We start from the raw sequence: 20,615 nt of genomic DNA, 5'->3' as shown, positions 1-20,615 counted from the left end.
GACATCCCTCTCACAATCCAGGACTGCTGACTCCCAACCACTCACCTCCCTGCCTGCCTGCCTGATTGCCCCTAACCCCTTCTGCCTGCCAGCCTGATCACCCTCTAACCACTCCCCTGCCAACCTGATCGACACCTAACTGCTCTCCTGCCAACCTGATTGCCCCTAACTGCCCTCCCCTGCAGGGCTGGTCCCCCCCGACTCCTCTCCCCTGCAAGCCTGGGTCACCCCCAACGCCCCCCGCTGCAGGCCTTATTGCCCCCAACTCTGCCGGGAGCCGGTCCATGCTTGCTGTTTCAAGGGACCTGGCATATATGGCATACTGTTCTTAATATGTTTGCTCACCTTCTTGGCACTGTGTTTTAACCAAGGTCTCCTCTCTGAGAAAGGTTGTTTCCCCAGGTAGGGATTTTCCCCTGAAGTTAGGGAGGGAATAAAACCCCTCAACTAAGTGCCAGGTGGGTAATTAATCACTTTAACTATGAACAATCATGCTTAAGCTACATAATCTTTACTCCCTGGAATGGAGATAAGAAACGCCCTAACCTTTGTAATAGAGATTGATAGGATTGAATCAACTGGTATAAATACAGTTGTAACAAGACAGCAAGACTCAGAACTTAGAATACAGAACTAAGAAGAAGACAGAACAAGGAGGCACAGAACCTACACAGAACGTTCTCTAGAGACAGAAGAACTTCGCTGGAGAGAACATGGCAAAAGATCCTGGACTGAACCTGACTACAGAAATTGGCAAGAGAACCTGACTAGAACCTGGTGACTGAACCTGGCTGGAGAACCTGGACAGAACCTGGCTGGAGAACCTAGCAAGGGAACATGGCTACAGAGCCTGGCTGGAGAACCTAGAGAACCTAGCAAGAGAACATGGACACAGAACCTGGCTGGAGATCCTAACCAGAACTTCGCTGGAGATCCAGAGCAGAACCTCTCTGGAGATCCAGACCAGAACTTGGCTGGAGATCCTGGCTGGAGATCCTGGCTAGGCTGCTGATCAACTGAACACTGTCTCCATGTCATTCCTTCTTCGCCGACTCCGTCCACACCTTTGGGGACCCCTGGACCTGCTGGGGTTGGACCCCGGCACAACTCCCCTCCCTTTCAGGCCTTGTCCCTCCCAACTGCCCTGCCCTACTGTCCTGATTGCCCACAACTGCCCTCCCTTGCCAGCCATCTTGTGTCCACATGGGGGTGGCCATCTTTGACCACATGGGTGCGGCCATCTTGTGCGTTGGAGTGATGGTCAATTTGCATATTACTCTTTATTATATAGGATATTTGAATCATTATATATATATATATATATCAATAAAGAAAACACTGCAACATAAAACAATTGTGAAGTTGGTACTATGAAGTTCATAAAAAATAGTAAATAGGTAGATAATATATGATATAAGGCTATTCTAACAGCCTAGAATTGAAGTTAGGTTACTAATGAACTAAGTGTAGCTAATTTAGGCATTGTTTTAAACAAACAACTTCCAAAACTTACCAGAACATAGCTATCTTCAATGTACAGATTCATAAATAGAAGAAAAATTACAAGAACTCCCAAGAATGACACTGTAGAACGTTTTCTCAGGCATCTCATTTTATCCAGAATTTCAAAAATATGTTTCACTTGATGAAATTTAAACATTCTCTCCTGTAGAAAAGAGGCACATAATTACTAACAATTAATTTGGTTGAAAATATTTCTTTACCATATATATTAACAGCCAGACCTTTATAAAATATCACCCTTTCACACATAAGATTGGCATAGATATTCTTAATACATTGCATAAAGTCAATAAACAGGTTTATGTAAATATGGAGCAAGTAAAAATGAAAATAAAATCAGTTATTTCTGAACAAATGAATGTTGGTAATAATATTTTAAGAAAAAAATAGGTCTTTAATGAGAAACAGAACACAAAAGAGAAAGACTGATATATCAACTTTTAGTGAGATATACCATTAAAGTAATTTCCCTCTCCCCATAATATAATGTAATGAAAATGAAAGAAGCCAGAAAATTATGAGCCTAATTTTTATCCCAGATGCATTGAAGATGCACTGAAAAGAGCTGTTGGGTGTAAATCTGGGGAGAGGAAAGAGAAGTGACAATGGAGGTTAAGTTCTGGGCATAAGTACCAACATATATTTGAGAACTGAGTTACAATTTTTGTTTATTTTTACAATATTTTTTGTTAAATCAGAGTAGATACTAGAGCAGTGATGGCGAACTTTTTGAGATCGGCGTGTCAGCATTTTGAAAAACCTTAACTTTGGTGCCGTGTCACGTATAGAAATTTTTTGATATTTGCAACCATAGTAAAAAAAAGACATATTTTTGATATTTATTTTATATGTTTAAATGCCATTTAACAAAGTAAAATCAACCAAAAAAAATGAGTTCATGTGTCACCTCTGACAGGCGTGTCATACGTTTACCACCACTGTCCTAGAGTATTACATCTGCATTGCCCCACTTGATTTAATTTTATCTAGAAGTGTGACCGTTTATAATCCTATCTAATAAAGAAGGAATATGCTAATTGACCCTCACACCATCGCAAAGATGGTGGCACTCACAGCCAATAAGGAGGGAATATGCTAATTGACTGCCCCACCCTCAAAGATGGCAGCGCCCGTAGCCACAAAATGGCCAGCAGTGGAGAGCAGTTGTGGGTGACCAGGCCAGCAGGGGAGGGCAGTTAGGGGTGATTCAACCAGCAGGGGAGTGCATTTAGGGGTGAATGGGCCTGCAGGGAAGGGAGGGAAGTTGGCGGGGACCAGGCCTTCAGGGGAGGGCAGTTGGGGATATCCAGGCCTAGGGGAGGGAGGGCAGTTGGTGGAACCAGGCCTGCAGGGGAGGGCAAATGGGGTGACCAGGCCAGCAGGAGAGGGGAGTTGGGGCAACCGGGCTGGCAGGGGAGGGCTGTTGGGGCGATCTGGCTGGCAGGGGAGCAGTTTGGCATCGATCAGGCTGGCGGAGGTGTAGTTAGGTGGTGATCAGGCTGGCAGGCAGCCGAGCAGTTGGGAGCCAGCAGTCCTGGATTGTGAGAGGGATGTTTCAGATTAGAGAGGGTGCAGGCTGGGCTGAGGTTAACACCACCCCCCCACCCCCAGTGCACAAATTTCATGCACCAGGCCTCTAGGAATTTATAAGCTGCAAAAAGGCAAAATTAAAGTCAATAAGATTAGTAGAGACCTAATATTTTTTCATTTTACTCTTCTATGTCTTCTATTTCACTCTTCTATCCTCCAACCACAGATGCATTTAGATTAATGACCATTTAACAAAAAATCTAAACATATCTGAAATGATCAAAAGAGTAGTTGAATCATTTGGTCTAAAACTAAGCATATTCTGGAAATTGTGCCACTTTGAGTTATGTGCTGGGTTTCCCTGGGTTCATCTTTAGAATGAAGTATTTATGTATATAAGGACTTCAGGATGTGATATAAGGCCTGTACCCCAAACATTTAGAACAATATCTAGGACATAGCTGGCAATCAACATCTCTTTGATGAATTAATGCAATAAATAATTTATGGATCCTGACAAATTATAGAAAATATTATTAGAAATAAAGGGAAAGGCTTAAGAAAGGTAGAGAATAAAAGAATTTAAAAAATAATATTATAAATAATTTTTGTTCATTTCTTTTAGTCATATTTTTTCCAGGGTTATTTCTATTTTTCTTGTTGATGTGTAGGGGTTTTAAATATATGTATATAAATATATACATATATACTAATTATTGCGTATATCAGCCGTTCTTAACCTGTGGGTCGTGACCCCTTTGGGGGTTGAATGACCCTTTCACAGGGGTCGCCTAAGACCATCGGAAAACACACATATAATTACATATTACATTTTGTGATTAATCATTATGCTTTAATTATGTATAATTTGTAACAATGCAATTGGGGGTCACCACAACATGAGGAACTGTATTAAAGGGTCACGGCATTAGGAAGGTTGAGAACCACTTGCTTATATTAAAAATATCTAAATATTTTTCTCAACTATTTCTTATATTTTCCTTTTCTTGGTATGACTTTTTGCAGTATCATATTTTTTATTCAAATTTATTTCGCAAATGTGCGATTGTTTTATACAATGTTTTAAAAATCCTATCATTTTTAATGTGGCATGGAAAATGTCTTTTATTATCTTTTGAATTTGTTTTTTATGGTTAGATTTTCAATACACCTGGAATTTATCTTTGTGTCATTTATGAGGTGATGTAAGAATTTTATTTTATTTTTCCTATATGGAGAGCTCATGGTCTTCTAGTCACAGTGATTGGCTGTAATTACTGGTCACATCACAACTTCTAACTGCAAGGTGTGGGCAAGAGTAATCTGAAAAGTAACCAAAAATGGAGAACTGGATATTGGTAAACACTATTATTGTATGCCACACCATATATTAAATCATCTATTCTTTTCATTAGATTTGTGATGCCACTTCTAGAATAGTGTCACTTTTAAATTTGTATTTATGGGTCATAAATTTATTTATAGACCCATAATTTACATTCTCCTTTTTGTTTAAATTTTACTTTTTAATTGTAGTTTACATTCAATATTATTCTCTATCAGTTTCAAGTATATAGCATAGTAGCACAGTAGTTAGACAATCATATACTTTACAACGTGTTTCCTTCAATAATTCCAGTACTCACAGGCAACATACATGATTATTACAATATTACTATCTTCCCTATGTGGTACTTTATATACCTGTGACTATTTGTCACTACCAATTTGTACTTCTTAATCTCTTCCTTCAATCCCCCAACTCTCAAACCCTCTATCAACCATCAGTCTGTTCTCTGTATTTATGAATTTGTTTCAATTTTATTTATTTGTTATTTATCTAGATTGGTCATATAAGTGAAATCGTATGGTATTTATCTTTCTCTGTTTAAATTATATAACTTAGCCTAATACTCTCTAGGTCTATCCATACTGTTGATAAAATAAAATTTCATTCTTTGCTATGGTTGAGTAATATTCCATTGTATATATGTACCACTGGTTTATTATCCATTCATCTATCGATGGACACTAGGGTTGCTTCCATATCTTGGCTTTTGTAAATAATGCCACATTGAATATAAGGGTGCAAATGTTCTTTTGAGTTTGGGTTTATTCACACATATACCCAGAAGTGGAATCACTGAGTCAAAAAGCAGTTTCATTTTAATTTTTTTTAAGCAACCTTCATAGTATTTTTATAGTGGCTGTACCAATCTGCATTCCCATCAACAGTGTATGAGGGTTCCCTTTTCTCCACATCCTCACCAGCACTTTTGTGGACTTATTGCTGATAGTCATTTTGACAGATATGAAGTGATATCTCATTGTGGTTTTAATTTGCGTTTCTCTGTTGCTTACTGACATTGAGCATCTTTTCATATGTCTATTGGCCATTTGTGTTCTTTAAAGAAATGTGTTCAGGTCCTTCACCCATTTTTAATTTGGATGTCTGTTTTATTGCTGTTGAGTTGTATCAGGTCTTTATAAGTTTTGGATATTAAACCTTTATTGGATGTATCATTGACAAATATCTTCTACTCAGTAGGTTGTCTTTTCATTTTGTTGATGGTTTCCTTTGTTTTGCAAAAACTTTTTAGGTTTATGCATTCCCATTTGTTTATTTTATTTTGTTTATTTTGCCCAAGGAGGTAGATAAAAAAAAATTAGTACTGCTAAGAGAAATATCAAAAATATTTCTACCTATGTTTCTATAACATTTTTCAATCAGAAAATAAGTAGCAATTTTGAACCAAAACATTATAGGCCTGGGCAGGGGACCCCCAGCTCCCCGTGATCTCCCGCTCTGCCCCTGCCCAGGCCTAACGCCTCTAGCCGAGGCATTAGGCCTGGGCAGGGGACCCCCAGCTCCCTGCGGTTGCAGGCTCCGCCCCTGCCCAGGCCTAACGCCTCTGGCCGAGGCATTAGGCCTGGGCAGGGGACCCCCAGCTCCCCGCGGTTGCAGGCTCCGTCCCAGCCCAGGCCTAACGCCTCTGGCCTAGGCATCAGGCCCGAGCAGCAGGGACCCGCAGTGGCAGTGGGGGGGTGCCACGATTGCGCGGGCTCCGCCCCTGCCCCTGCAGGACGCCTCTGGCTGAGGCGTCCGGCTCGGGCAGCGGGGACCCGCAGCTGCAGCGGCCCCGCGATCGTGGGCTCCGCTTTAGGCCCAGGCAAGGCACCCCTAGCTCCCGGGACTGCCAGCTTCACCGTGCCCAGCTCCCATCGCTGGCTCCACCCCTACTTCCTGCTATCACTGGCCAGGGTGGCAAAGGCACCTGATTCTCTGATCATGGCTGGGGGGCAGGGCAGCCATGCCCCCCAGCTCTTAGCTCTTAGCTCCCCCCTGGGTTTCCAATCACTGTCAGTGGCAGGGGGCTCCTTCCTGCTTTCCCTTTTGTCTCCCTGCATTGTGCCTACATATGCAAATTAGCCGCCATCTTAGTTGGCAGTTAATTTGCATATAGCCCTGATTAGCCAATGAATAAGGGTCCTAGAGTGCATAAACCAGATGGAAGAAACAATCGACAACCTCTGCAAGAAGCAAGAAGAAACAGATGAAAAAATCGATAACATATGGAAGAAGCTAGAAGAAACAGATGAAAAAATCAACAACTTAAGTAAGACCCAAGAAGAAATGAAGAGTGATATAGCTGCAATGAAAAACTCCATTGAAAGTATCAACAGTAGACTAGGAGAAGCGGAGGACCGAATTAGTGAATTAGAAGACAAGGAAGCAAAACACACCCAAAATGTACTGCAATTGGAGAAAAACATTAAAAGACAGGAGGAGAGCCTAAGGGAGCTTTGGGACAACATGAAACAAAACAACATACGAATAATAGGGGTACCAGAACAACAGAAGGATGAACAAGTATTAGAAAACCTATTCGAAGAAATAATATCAGAAAACTTCCCTGAGGTGGGGAAGAAAAAAGTCACACAAGCCCAGAGAGTCCCAAACAAGGTGAACCCGAAAAGACCCATACCAAGAAACATCATAATTACCATGGCAAATGTTCAGGACAAAGAGAGAATCTTACAGGCTGCAAGAGAGAGACGGAAAGTTACATACAAGGGATCTCCCATTAGATTGTTGAAAGATTTCTCAACAGAAACACATCAGGCCAGAAAAGAATGGACAGAAATTTACAAAGTGATGCAAAGCAAAGGACTAAATCCAAGAATACTCTATCCAGCAAGGCTATCATTCAAACTTGAAGGGGAAATAAGAAGCTTCACAGACAAAAAAAGGCTAAGGGAGTTTATCACCACCAAGCCAGCAATGCAAGAAATGCTAAAGGGACTGGTATAAAAATAATAAAAAGCTCATAAAGAAAACAGCCACACAAAAACAGAAATGGCTACAAACAAGTACCTTTCAATAATAACTTTAAACGTAAACGGACTAAATGCTCCAAACAAAAGACACCGGGTGGCTGAATGGATAAAAAAACATGACCCATACATCTGCTGTCTACAAGAAACCCACCTTATTAGAAGGGACTCACACAGACTGAAAGTGAAAGGATGGAAAAATATCTTTCAGGCAAATGGAAAGGAAAAGAAAGCTGGGGTAGCAATACTTATATCGGACAAAATAGACCTCAAAGTGAAGGCCATAACAAGAGATAAGGAAGGCCACTTCATAATACTAAAGGGATCAATACAACAAGAAGATATAACCCTGGTAAACATATATGCACCCAATGCAGGAGCACCCAAATTCATAAAAAAACTCCTGGAAGATATCAAAGGAGAGATCGACAACAATACAATCATAGTAGGGGACTTTAATACACCACTGACAGCACTGGATAAATCCTCTAGACAAACAATCAGCAAAGAAACAGCAATCCTAAATGACTCACTAGATCAGATGGACTTTAAATAGACATCTTCAGAACACTTCACCCCAATGCCACGGAATATACATTCTACTCAAGTGCTCATAAGACACATTCAAAAATAGACCATATATTGGGTCACAAGCAAAGTATCCCCAAATTCAAGACGATTGAAATCATAAAAAGCATCTTCGCAGACCACGATGGCATAATATTAGAAATAAACTACAATAAAAACAACCCAAAATACTCAAACACCTGTAAGCTGAATAGCATGCTATTAAATATTGATTGGGTTACCAATGAAATCAAAGAAGAAATTCAAAACATCCTGGAAACTAATGACAATGAAAACACAACAATCCAAAACCTATGGGACACAATGAAAGCAGTCCTGAGAGGGAAGTTTATAGCTCTACAGGCCTATCTCAAAAAACAAGAAAAAATGCTAGTAAATCATCTAACTCTACAACTCAATGAATTAGAAAGAGAGCAACAAGAAAACCACAGAGTGACCAGAAGGAAGGAGAAAATAAAGATTAGAGCAGAAATAAATGACATAGAGACCAAAAAAACAATACAGAAAATCAATGAAACCAAGAGCTGGTTCTTTGAAAGGATAAACAAGATTGACAAACCTCTAGCCAGACTCACTAAGAAGCAAAGAGAGAGGACCCAAATAAACAAAGTCAGAAACGATAGAGGCGAAATAACAACAGACCCCACAGAAATACAAATGATTGTTAAAAAATACTATGGACAGCTCTACTCCAACAAACTAGACAACCTGGAGGAAATGGACAAATTCCTAGAAAAATACAACATTCCAAAACTCAATCAGGAAGAATCTAAAAATCTCAACAGGCCAATAACTATGGAAGAAATTGAAGCAGTCATCAAAAAGCTTCCAGCAAACAAAAGCCCAGGACCAGACGGCTTCACAGGGGAGTTTTACCAAACATTCAAGGAAGAACTAAAACCTATCCTCCTCAGACTACTACAAAAAATTCAAGAGTAAGGAACACTTCCAAGCTCATTCTATGAAGCCAGCATCACCCTAATACCAAAACCAGGTAAAGACAACACAATGAAAGAGAACTACAGGCCAATATCGCTCATGAACATAGATGCCACAATCCTCAACAAAATCTTAGCAAATCAGATCCAGCAGTACATCAGAAAGATCATACACCATGACCAAGTAGGATTTATCCCAGGGATGCAAGGATGGTACAATATCCAAAAATCAATAAACGTGATACATCACATAAACAAATTGAAAAGAAAAAAACCACATGGTCATATCAATTGATGCAGAAAAAGCATTTGACAAAATTCAACACCCTTTTTTGATAAAAGCTCTCAGCAAGGTGGGAGTAGAAGGATCATACCTCAACATAATAAAAGCCATATATGACAGGCCCACAGCCAACATCATACTCAATGGACAAAAACTAACACCATTTCCCCTAAGAACAGGAACAAGACAGGGATGCCCCCTCTCACCACTCCTGTTCAACATAGTACTGGAAGTGTTAGCCATTGCAATTCGGCAAGAAGAAGAAATAAAAGGCATCCAAATTGGAAAAGAGGAAGTAAAACTGTCCTTATTTGCAGACGACATGATATTATACATACAAAACCCTAGAGACTCCATCAAAAGCTACTAGACTTAATACATGAATTTGGCAATGTAGCAGGATACAAAATTAACCCCAAGAAATCCGAGGCATTTCTATACACCAATAGTGAACTTTCAGAAAGAGAGATTACAAAAACAATCCCGTTTACCATCGCACCAAAAAAATTAAGCTACCTAGGAATAAACTTAACTAAAGAGGTAAAAGACCTCTACTCAGAAAACTACAGGACGTTGAAAAAAGATATAGAGGAAGACATAAACAGATGGAAGAACATACCGTGTTCATGGATTGGTAGAATCAACATCATTAAAATGTCCATACTACCCAAAGCAATCTATAAATTCAACGCACTTCCCATTAAAATACCAACGGCATACTTCAGAGATCTAGAACGAACTCTCCAAAAATTCATCTGGAATAAAAAAAGACCCCTTATAGCTGCAGCAATCCTGAAAAAGACCAAAGTAGGTGGGATCTCAATACCAGATATCAAGTTGTATTACAAAGCCACTGTTCTCAAAACTGCCAGGTACTGGCACAAGAATAGGCATATAGATCAATGGAATAGAATAGAGAGCCCAGAAATCGGCCCGAACCAATATGCTCAATTAATATTTGACAAAGGAGGCAAGAACATACAATGGAGCCAAGATAGTCTCTTCAATAAATGGTGCTGGGAAAATTGGACAGATATATGCAAGAAAATGAAACTAGACCACCAACTTACACCATACACAAAAATAAACTCAAAATGGATAAAGGACTTAAACGTACGACAGGAAACCATAAAAATTCTAGAAGAATCCAAAGGCAACAAAATCTCAGACATATGCCGAAGCAATTTCTTCACTGATACAGCTCCTAGGGCACTTGAAACTAAAGAGAAAATGAACAAATGGGACTACATCAAAATAAAAAGCTTCTGCACAGCAAAAGAAACCATTAACAAAACAACGAGAAAACCCACTGTGTGGGAAAACATATTTGCCAATGTCATATCTGATAAGGGCCTAATCTCCAAAATTTATAGGGAACTCATACAACTTAACAAAAGGAAGATAAACAATCCAATCAAAAAATGGGCAAAGGACCTAAATAGACACCTTTCAAAAGAAGACATTCAGAAAGCCAAGAGACATATGAAAACATGCTCAAAGTCACTAATCATCCGAGAGATGCAAATCTAAACAACAATGAGGGAAGCACCCTCATTGGCTATCATCAACAAATCAGACTGGCTATCATCAACAAATCAACAAAGGACAAGTGCTGGAGAGGATGTGGAGAAAAAGGAACACTTGTGCACTGCTGGTGGGAATGCAGACTGGTGCAGCCACTATGGAAGACAGTATGGAGTTTCCTTAAAAAACTGAAAATGGAACTCCATTTGACCCTGTGATCCCACTTCTAGGAATATATCCCAAGAAACCAAAAACACCAATCAGAAAGGATATATGCACCCCTATGTTCATAGCAGCACAATTCACCATAGCTAAGATCTGGAAACAGCCTAAGTGCCCATCAGTAGATGAATGGATTAGAAAACTGTGGTACATCTACACGATGGAATACTATGCTGCTCTAAAAAGGAAGGAACTCTTACCATTTGCAACGTCATGGATGGAACTGGAGAGCATTATGCTAAGTGAAATAAGCCAGTCAATGAAGGAAAAATACCACATGATCTCACTCATTCATGGATAATAGAGACCATTATAAACTTTTGAACAATAATAGGTACAGAGACAGAGCTGCCTCAAACAGATTGTAAAACTGCAGTGGGAAGGCCGGGGGGGGGGGTTGGGGGGCAGGAGGTAGGGGGGTAAGAGATCAACTAAAGGACTTGTATGCATGCATATAAGCATAACCAATGGACATAAGACACTGGGGGATAGGGGAGGCTAGGGGACTGTCTAGGGCAGGGGGATAAAATGGACACATATGTAATACCCTTTGTATTACTTTAAGCAATAAATAAAAAATAAATAAATAAATAAAGGGTGAAAAAATAAATAAATAAATAAAATAAAATAAAATAACCTGATCAGTCCCTGGGAGTTAACAGGGTCTGGCCTATAGAGGGATTTTCAATCCCAACAACATAGTGCCGGTAACTAACTAGTACGCAGCCAGCTCTGGGCAGTGAACTCCCACTGGACAGAGAGGCCCTATAGCCTCAGAGGCCAACCCCAGAACACTGCCACCCAGAGGCTGACCCACAAACTGACTCTTTGCTAAACACAAAATAAGGCAGTCTGGGAAACAAATGCGGCCTGCTTTAAAATAAGGACTGTGGTTTACACACAGAGGAACAGTGTATTGCAGGGAAACTCAACACTCTCCTGAATACCTGGCAGGTCTAAGGCGAGCCACACTGAAGAATAGAAGAACGGAAGGACCTTCACTACTGCAATTTTTTTTTTTCTTTTTTCACCTTTTAACTAAGAAACCAATTTTTTTTTCTTTCTTTTTTTTTTCTTCTTTTTCCATCACCTGATTTTACCCTTTTAATTACTACCTTCTTATTTTTAACCAGTATTATTACTGCTACCATTTTACCATTTTTTAAAGTGCCATTTTATTTTCTCTTTATTTTATTTTGTGATTAGTGTTCTCCATTCTATTTTCATCATTATATTATTGGTTGTTTCTAGTTTGCATTCATCTCCAGGGAGCTGTTGCTGGAATTTGTTGGGATTAATGGCTGTTCTATAGGAGTATTCTCTTCATATAAAAAAGTCTCTTCCCCTCTTCCACTTCATTCTCTCTTTTCGCTCTTTTTTTTTCTTTTCTTTTCTTTTCTCGCTTTTTTTTCCCCCTCCTTTTTCCCAATTTCATTTTTTCACTCCTTTTTTTTGGTCCCTACTTTTCTTTTTTTTTTTCTCTTTTATCTTTTTCTCTTCCTTCTTCCTTATCCCCTAATTCTCTTAATTCGGGTGGTCACCTTTATTTGGGGTTATTAATATCGTGAATATATTTGTGTATAGTGCCTGGTTAAAAAAAAAAAAAAAGAATTTTTTCAAATCCTGGATAAGCTGATTGTAGAGAAAAATTACTTGCCAGGGCAAATATTTAACATAGATAAAACCTCCCTATTCTAAAAAGGGATGTGTGAAAGGCTTTTCATTTATATGAAGGACAATTCAATGCTGGGTTTCAAGAATATTAAGAAAAGGATAATAATGTTGCTTGAGGGCAATGTTGCAGGCTACAGATTGAACCCTTTGTGATCTGGCACAATGAGAACTCCAGGGCCTTCAAGCATATCAATAAGCAAACACTGAAAATGTACTAAAGGAGAAATAAGTTGTGGATTTAACCAGTTCCTCTTCCAAGAGGCTCGCCTAATTGCTAAGCCAGATAAATGGAAGCAGTCTATTTGGAAAATAATACACCTCTTAAGATTTGCCTCATTGTTGATAATACTTCCAGATATGCTCTTTTTATTGGTGATCTCCATCCCAATATTAATGTGATCTTACTCCCCCAAACAGCACATTTTTAATCCAACCACTAAATCATGGGACTATAGCAGTTTCTAAGGGCTACTACCTGAGGAGGACCCTTGTCTAGGCTATCACTGCAACTGAAGAAGGCGCTGAGAATGTACTGACCCAGTTCTGGAAGGATTACAACATCTATGACTATATCAAGAACCTTGTTTGGACTTGGGATGCTGTTGCCAAAAAGTGAATGAGTGGCAAGACTTCAAAGGACTTGCAAAGGATGAGAAGGCTGCAAAAATCAACAAGGTTCTGACTGAGATGGTAATCAACTTTTATGTGTGCATGAAAGTGTGCATGAGAATGACATTGAGCTCCTAGATATGGTTCCTGAGGAACTGGCTAACGAAGAGTTGTTAGAAGTGGAACAGGAATACTAGTCCATAGCTGAAGAAGAGTCATCTAAAATAGAAAAAAAGAATCCCAATAAAATTTACAGTGAAAGGATTTGCAGAAGCTTTTGCAGAACTCAACAAACTCCTTTAAAAAATTGAGAGCCCTGGCCAGTGTGGCTCAGTTGTTGAGTGTCATCCCATTCATTGAAAGGTTGCTGGTTTGATTCCCAGGGACATACTTGGGTTTCGGGCTTGATCCCTGGTGGGGGCCATGCAGGATGCAGCTGATGGATGTTCTACTCTAACATTGATGTTTCTTTCTCTCCCTTTCTCTCTCTCTAAAAATCAATAAAAATATACATGTATGTTTTAAAAATTCAGGAAATGGAACCAAACACTGAATGCTTTCCATGGTGCGTTATCTACTTGCAAACCAATTATGAAAAAAGAAATGAACCAAGAAAACGACCATCAGCATATTTCTGAAAAGAATGACACCCTCTCTAGAAGAGCCTCAGGCAGGTCTTCTAGGAAGTGTTCCAGAGGAAGGCATTGCTGTCATGGAACATTGCCCCTGATCCTTCCACTGGGACAGATATGAAAGTAGATGATAGTGATATTGATGATCCAGACCCTGTACAGGCCTAAGCTAAGATGTACTGTGTTTTAGTTTTTTACAAAAAAAGTTTAAAAAGTAAAACAAAACAAAAGCTTATAGGATAAGTATAGAAAAAAGATATTTTTGCATAGCTGTATGATGTGTTTGTGTTAAAGCTGTTATTACAAAAGAGTTGAAAAGTTTAAATAATTAAAAGTTTATAAAGTAAAAAAATTACAATAGGCTAAGGTTAATTTATGATTGAAGAAAAAAATAAATTTAGCATAGCCTGAGTGTGTAGTGTTTGTTGTCTACAGTAGTGCACAGTACTGTCCTAGGCTTCACATTCATTCACCATCTCACTGATGTATTCAGAGCAATTTCCAGTCCTGCAATCTTCATTTATGGTAAGTGTGCCATACAGTACCATTTTTTATCTTTTATACTGTATTTTTACTACAATACTTTTCTATATTTAGATATGTTTAGCTACACAAATACCATCCTATCTAATAAAAGAGAAACATGGTAATTAGCCATACGTCCACTACCCTTCCCATTGGCTAATCAGGGAGATATGCAAATTAACTGCCAGCCAAGATGGCAGCCGGCAGCCAGGCAGCTTGAAGCGAACATGAGGCTTACTTGCTTCAGTGACGCAGAACTCCAGCATTCCCCACCTGCCGCTGCCTGCCTCTGAGCTTGCAGTTTGAAACATTGTTACAAATATAGAAGCTAAACAAAACCCAAGAAACCTACTTTCAGCCAGCCGGGATCTCAGAGCTGGAGTTGAAACAGTGTTTCGATTATAGAACCTGAACAAACTAGATACCTGCTTTCAGCAGTGGAGGCCTAAGAGCTGGAGCCAAGCCTCAGAGCTAAAGCTGGCCCAGAATAAAAAAGAAAAAGAAAAAAAGGAGCGGTTGGGAGCTTCAGTCACCCGCCAGCCTGAAAACAGCCCTCAGCCCCTCACCCAGACTGGCCAGGCACCCCAGTGGGGACCCCCACCCTGAAGGGGGTGTGACCAGCTGCAAACAGCCATCATCCCCTCATCCAGGCTGGCCAGGCACCCAAGTGGGACCCCCACCCTGATCCAGAACACCCTTCAGGGAAAACCAGCCGGCCCCCACATGTGCACCAGGCCTCTATCATATATAGTAAAAGGGTAATATGCCTCCCAGCACCGGGATCAGCGGAGCCATGAGGCCTCCTGGCACCATGATCAGATTGACAGGGGGCAGCGCCCAAACCCCCTGATCGCCCTGTGGCTCTGTGTGTGACAGGGGGCAGGGCCACAACCTCCCTGTCCGCCCTGCTCTGTTCGTGACAGTGAAAGGCACCCCAACCCCTCAATCAGCCCTGCTCTGTGCCTGATAGGATGGAGCTCCCCAACCCCCTGATCGCCCTGCGGCTCTGTGTGTGACAGGGTGTGGCACCCCAACCCCCTCCCCCATCGGCCCTGCCCTGAGTGTGATAGGGTGTGGCGCCCCAACCCCCTGATCCAACCTGCTCTGTGTGTGACAAGGGGCAGTGCCCAACTCCCCTATTGGCTCTACTCTGTGAATGACGAGAGGGAGCTCCCCAACCCCCTGATGGGCCCTGCTCTGTGTGTGACAGGGGGTGGCGCCGCAACCTCCCCATCGACCCTGCCTTGAGTGTGACAGGGGGCGGTGCCCCAACCCCCAATTGGCCCTACCCTGAGCATGACTGAGGGTGGCATAGCAACCTACCAATCCGCCCTGCTCTGTGCATGACAGGGGGTGGCTCCCCAACTCCCCAATCGGCCCTACTCTGAGCCCGACCAGGGGCTGCACCTAGGGATTGGGCCTGCTCTCTGCCACCCGGGAGCAGGCCTAAGCCAGCAGGTCGTTATCTCCCGAGGGGTCCCTGAGTGCGAGAGGGCACAGGCCGGGCTGAGGGGCCCCATCTCCCCCTGAGTGCACAAATTTTTGTGCACTGGGCCTCTAGTTGTCTTATAATTGCCTATAGTATTTAGTATGGTAACAGGCTTTAAAGTTCTGCATCCTGGGAACAATAAGCTATGCCAAATAGTGAAGATGATTAGTGACCATCAAGGTTTGTATAAGTGCACTCTATGATGTTTGTACAATGACAAAATTGTCTAATGAAAAAACTGCCTAATGATTCATTATTAGAACAGATCCTTATCATTAAGCAATTCATGACTGTAGCCCACTTATCGATTTTTATTTTTGTTGTGTTTTTGGTTTCATATGAAAAATAATCATTGCCAAGACTGGTATTCATGAGGTAAAAATATGATGAGAGAGTAAGAGGGAAGTAGAATAATTTTATCTATATCTGTACATTGTAGATAATATGTGTGTGTCAAAAACTATGATTTAAATTTGACAAAACAAATATCAGAAGCAAAAGTAAGGAAATAGGACTATAGGCATAATTAAAGATACAAAATACAAAAATTCTTAAATATGAAAAGAAAATATAAAAAATATCTGCAAAATTAATCACAGAAATATATTAAATATTTCATAATACATAAAGTAATTATACCATAAGACAGTAGAGACCAAAGACATTAGTAGTATCAATAAATGCCAATATCTTAAATCATTTTTTAAAAGAAAAAGATTTTCTAGTTGGTGTATGTGCATGTGTGCACGCATATGGACCTTAACTTTAAACTGTATAAAGGAAATATAAAATAAAAAAAGGGATCCATAAATAATAATAGTAAAAGAATTGGCAAAGTATTTTAGGCAAGTACAAACAATAAAATATCATAATTCACAATCCTAATATAAAATGTGGGTAAATGATGGCCATGAAAAGATAAAAATATACAACTAAGCCCACTTTATAATGCTAAATGCTATGATTCTCAACCAAATATATATGGCTAAATAACACAGTGAACAATCCCCTAATTCAGAAGCAACAGAAATTCAAGAAGTCAAAACACTTAATTCTGGGAGTCATTAATACTCACAGACTAACTCACATCAAGAGTCCAAAAATTATGAAAAATTACAGCATAAAAATAAATAAATCAAGAACTCTTGAAAGCATCAGCACACATTTATGGATCCACTAACAGAGTGAATGATATTAATATTCTCCTCTCAGAATTTGATAGTTTAAGTAGTAAAAAAAAATAGCAAGGACAGGGAATCTAAGTAATCCCAAGTTATCTCTTAATATTTTAATATTTTGTCTGTTTTATCAACAAGGTATTTATGATAGCAAGGGATTATGAGAAATGTTTGCTTTGTGACTATAAACCAATGTGATTCAAAATAATCCAATAGAGAAGGAGAGAACCACATACCAGAAAAGAGATGCTAATGGCCTAGAATAGTAAGGTAGAAAAGGGTTGGAGAGAAGTAGAGATTTAAAAGCAAAGTAGCAAAGTAACTCCTAGGTATCAAGATAGAGTTACCAGGTAGCTATATAAACTTAGCTTTTTAGTACATAGATACTCTGTAAAAACATTAATCTCTCAGGGAACCTGTGTAAAACGAAAGCATGTTAAAAGGTAGCTAATAAAACTGATTATTGAAAACCACTAAATCAAACATGGCAAACACAAGCTCACCATCCTGTAAAAACTGGAAGTATTAAAAGCAAGTAAAAATGTAGTTTCAAATGTTTGAACAGACGGCACATCCTAGCTCAGTGATGGCGAACCTTTTGAGCTCGGCTTGCCAGCATTTTGAAAAACCCTAACTTAACTCTGGTGCCGTGTCACATATAGAATTTTTTTTTATCTTTGCAACCATAGTAAAACAAAGATTTATATTTTTGATATTTATTTTATATATTTAAATGCCATTTAACAAAGAAAAATCAACCAAATAAATGAGTTTGCGTGTCACCTCTGATACGCGTGTCATAGGTTCTCCATCACTGCCCTAGTAGAACTTCCATATAGCATGCTCCTGCATGGGAATATCAGTCACAGAAATGAGGGCAAATTACTTGAGCAGTATTGCGGTTCCACATTCAGCAACGTCTTATTTGTTAGAAATTTCCCACTGTGTCTTGGAATAATTTTAGAAAGTGTAAAATGTATTTTTCAATGGTCATGGGTTGATTATTACAGATTTGGTTCATTTAGAAAAACATGATAACCCATATTTTCATGGTTTGAGTGAATTATTTTCTCAGGTTGATTTATCATCTTTATACACCTTAAATGTCACCAGAGATTCATTTGCTAACAACGTATGCTACAATACACTTTATCTCTTCCAAGTGCAATGGAAAATACTGAACATGCTTTGTTTAGCAGTTTTACTGCATTTTCAAATACAATTTCTATCACAAGTTGAAAATACAACACATTTATGAATACAGTTATGGGAAAAGGAAACATAATAACTCTACTCCTCTGCCCCAAAAGTATGCAGAGTTAGCCCATCTGGTTCAGTAAGATTTAATCAGTTTTTTTAAGGCAGAATCACATTATCTTTGGAAGACCTAGGTGCTGAATGTCAATATATATGAAACTACTATTACCAAACTTCAAAGGTATCCTATAGAATAAAAGGCTAATATGCAAATCGACCGAATGGCGGAACGACCAGTTGCTATGACACACACTGACCACCAGGGGGCAGATACTCAATGCAGGAGATGCTCACTGGTGGTCAGTGCACTCCTACAGGGGGAGCGCCGCTCCGCCAGATAGCCAAGACTGACTATATATATATATATATATATATATATATATATATATATATACACACTAGAGGCCTGATGCACAAAATTCATTCAAGGGGCTTGGCCCTCACAGCCTCGGCTTCATCCAGAAGGTCGTTTGGCAGTCCAGTCTAAATAGCATATTACTCTTTTATTATTATAGTTATACACACAAACAAGGTGTCCAAAAAAAATGTTTAGCCCTGACTGGTTTGGCTCAGTGTATAGAACGTCAGCCTGGGGACTGAAGGGTCCCAGGTTTGATTCCTGTCAAGGGCATGTACCTTGGTTGCAGGCACATCCCTGGTCGGGGGTGTGCAGGAGGCAGCTGATCGATCTTTCTCTCTAATCCTAATCGATGTTTCTAACTCTCTATCCCTCTCCCTTCCTCTCTGCAAAAAATCAATAATATATATATATTTTAAAAAAATGTTTACACACTTTAACAGCTGATTTGTAGTACATTTTGAAAATGAAATGTATTTTAATAATATTGCCTTTATAATCATACTAGAGACCTGTTGCATGAAATTCATGCAAGAGTAGACCTTCCTTTCCCGATCTGCCGACACTGGCTTCTCTCCGGCACTGGCTTCGTTCAGAATGACTTATGATCTAATTAGCATATTACCTTTTATCCTATATAATAAAAGAGAAACATGGTAATTAGCCATACATCCGCTACCCTTCCCATTGGCTAATCATGGAGATATGCAAATTAACTGCCAGCCAAGATGGTTGCCGGCAGCCAGGTAGCTTGAAGCGAACATGAGGCTTACTTGCTTCAGTGACAGAGGACTCCAACGTTCCCTGCCTGCCTGCCTCTGAGCTTACAGTTTGAAACATTGTTACAAATATAGAAGCTAAACAAAACTCCAGAAACCTGCTTTCAGCTAGCCGTGATCTCAGAGCTGGAGTTGAAACAGTGTTTTGATTATAGAACCCAAACAAACCAGATACCTACTTTCAGCAGTGGAGGCCTAAGAGCTGGAGCCAAGCCTCAGAGCTAAAGCTGGCCCAGAATAAAAAAAAAAGAAAAAAAGAAAAAAAGGAGCGGTTGGGAGCTTCAGTCACCCACCAGCCTGAAAACAGCCCTCAGTCCCTCAACCAGACTGGCCAGGCACCCCAATGGGGACCCCCACCCTGACCCAGGACACCCTTCAGGGCAAACCAGCTGGCTCCCACCCGTGCACCTGGCCTCTAGCCTATATAGTAAAAGGGTAATATGCCTACCGGCACCGTGATCAGCATGACAGGGGTCAGCACCCAAACCCCCTGATCGCCCTGCGGCTCTGTGTGTGACAGGAGGAGGGGCCACAACCTCCCTATCCACCCTGCTCTGTTCGTGACAGGGGAAGGCGCCCCAAACCCCTGATCGGCCCTGCTCCATGTGTGACAGTGGCAGTGCCCCAACCCCCTGATCAGCCCTCCTCTGTGGGTGATAGAGGGAGACGCCCCAACCGCCCCCCACGGGCCCTGCTCTGTGTGTGACGGGGTAGAGCCATAACCTCCCCATCGGCCCTGCCCTAAGCGTGTCTGGGTGCAGTGCCCCAACCCCCTGATCCACCCTGCTGTGTGTGTTACAGGGGGTGGTGCCCCAACTCCCCTATCAGCCCTACTCTGTGAGTGACAGGGGGGAGCTCCTCAATCCCGTGATCGGCCCTGGTCTATGTGTGACAGGGGGTGGCGCCGCAACCTCCCCATCGACCCTGCCTTGAGTGTGACAGGGGGCGGTGCCCCAATCCCCAAATCAGCCCTACCCTGAGCATGACTGAGGGTGCCATCACAACCTCCCGATCTTCCCTGCTCTGTGCATGGGAGGGGGCGGCGTTCCAACTCCCCAATCAGCCCTGCTCTGAGCCCGACCAGGGCCTGCACCTAGGGATTGGGCCTGCCCTCTGCCACTCGGGAGCAGGCCTAAGCCAGCAGGTCGTTATCTCCCGAGGGGTCCCAGA

At 40.8% G+C, this 20,615-nt stretch overlaps 1 protein-coding gene across 1 annotated transcript in view; it reads right to left on the bottom strand.

Moving 5' to 3' along the window:
* Window positions 1–20,615, bottom strand: part of MGAT4C (MGAT4 family member C) — a 67,130-nt gene that overhangs the window by 11,512 nt on the left and 35,003 nt on the right. The window contains exon 2 of the mRNA XM_036300117.1: window positions 1,514–1,666. Coding sequence (XP_036156010.1) covers window positions 1,514–1,660 — 147 coding nt within the window. The 5' untranslated portion in view covers window positions 1,661–1,666. The remainder of the gene's footprint in view (window positions 1–1,513; window positions 1,667–20,615) is intronic.

Source organism: Myotis myotis, unplaced genomic scaffold (assembly GCF_014108235.1).
Source record: "Myotis myotis isolate mMyoMyo1 unplaced genomic scaffold, mMyoMyo1.p scaffold_m19_p_3, whole genome shotgun sequence".
Taxonomy (NCBI): Eukaryota; Metazoa; Chordata; class Mammalia; order Chiroptera; family Vespertilionidae; genus Myotis; species Myotis myotis.
Note: the sequence above shows the minus strand (reverse complement) of the source record. Positions and strands in the feature narration are given on the sequence as shown.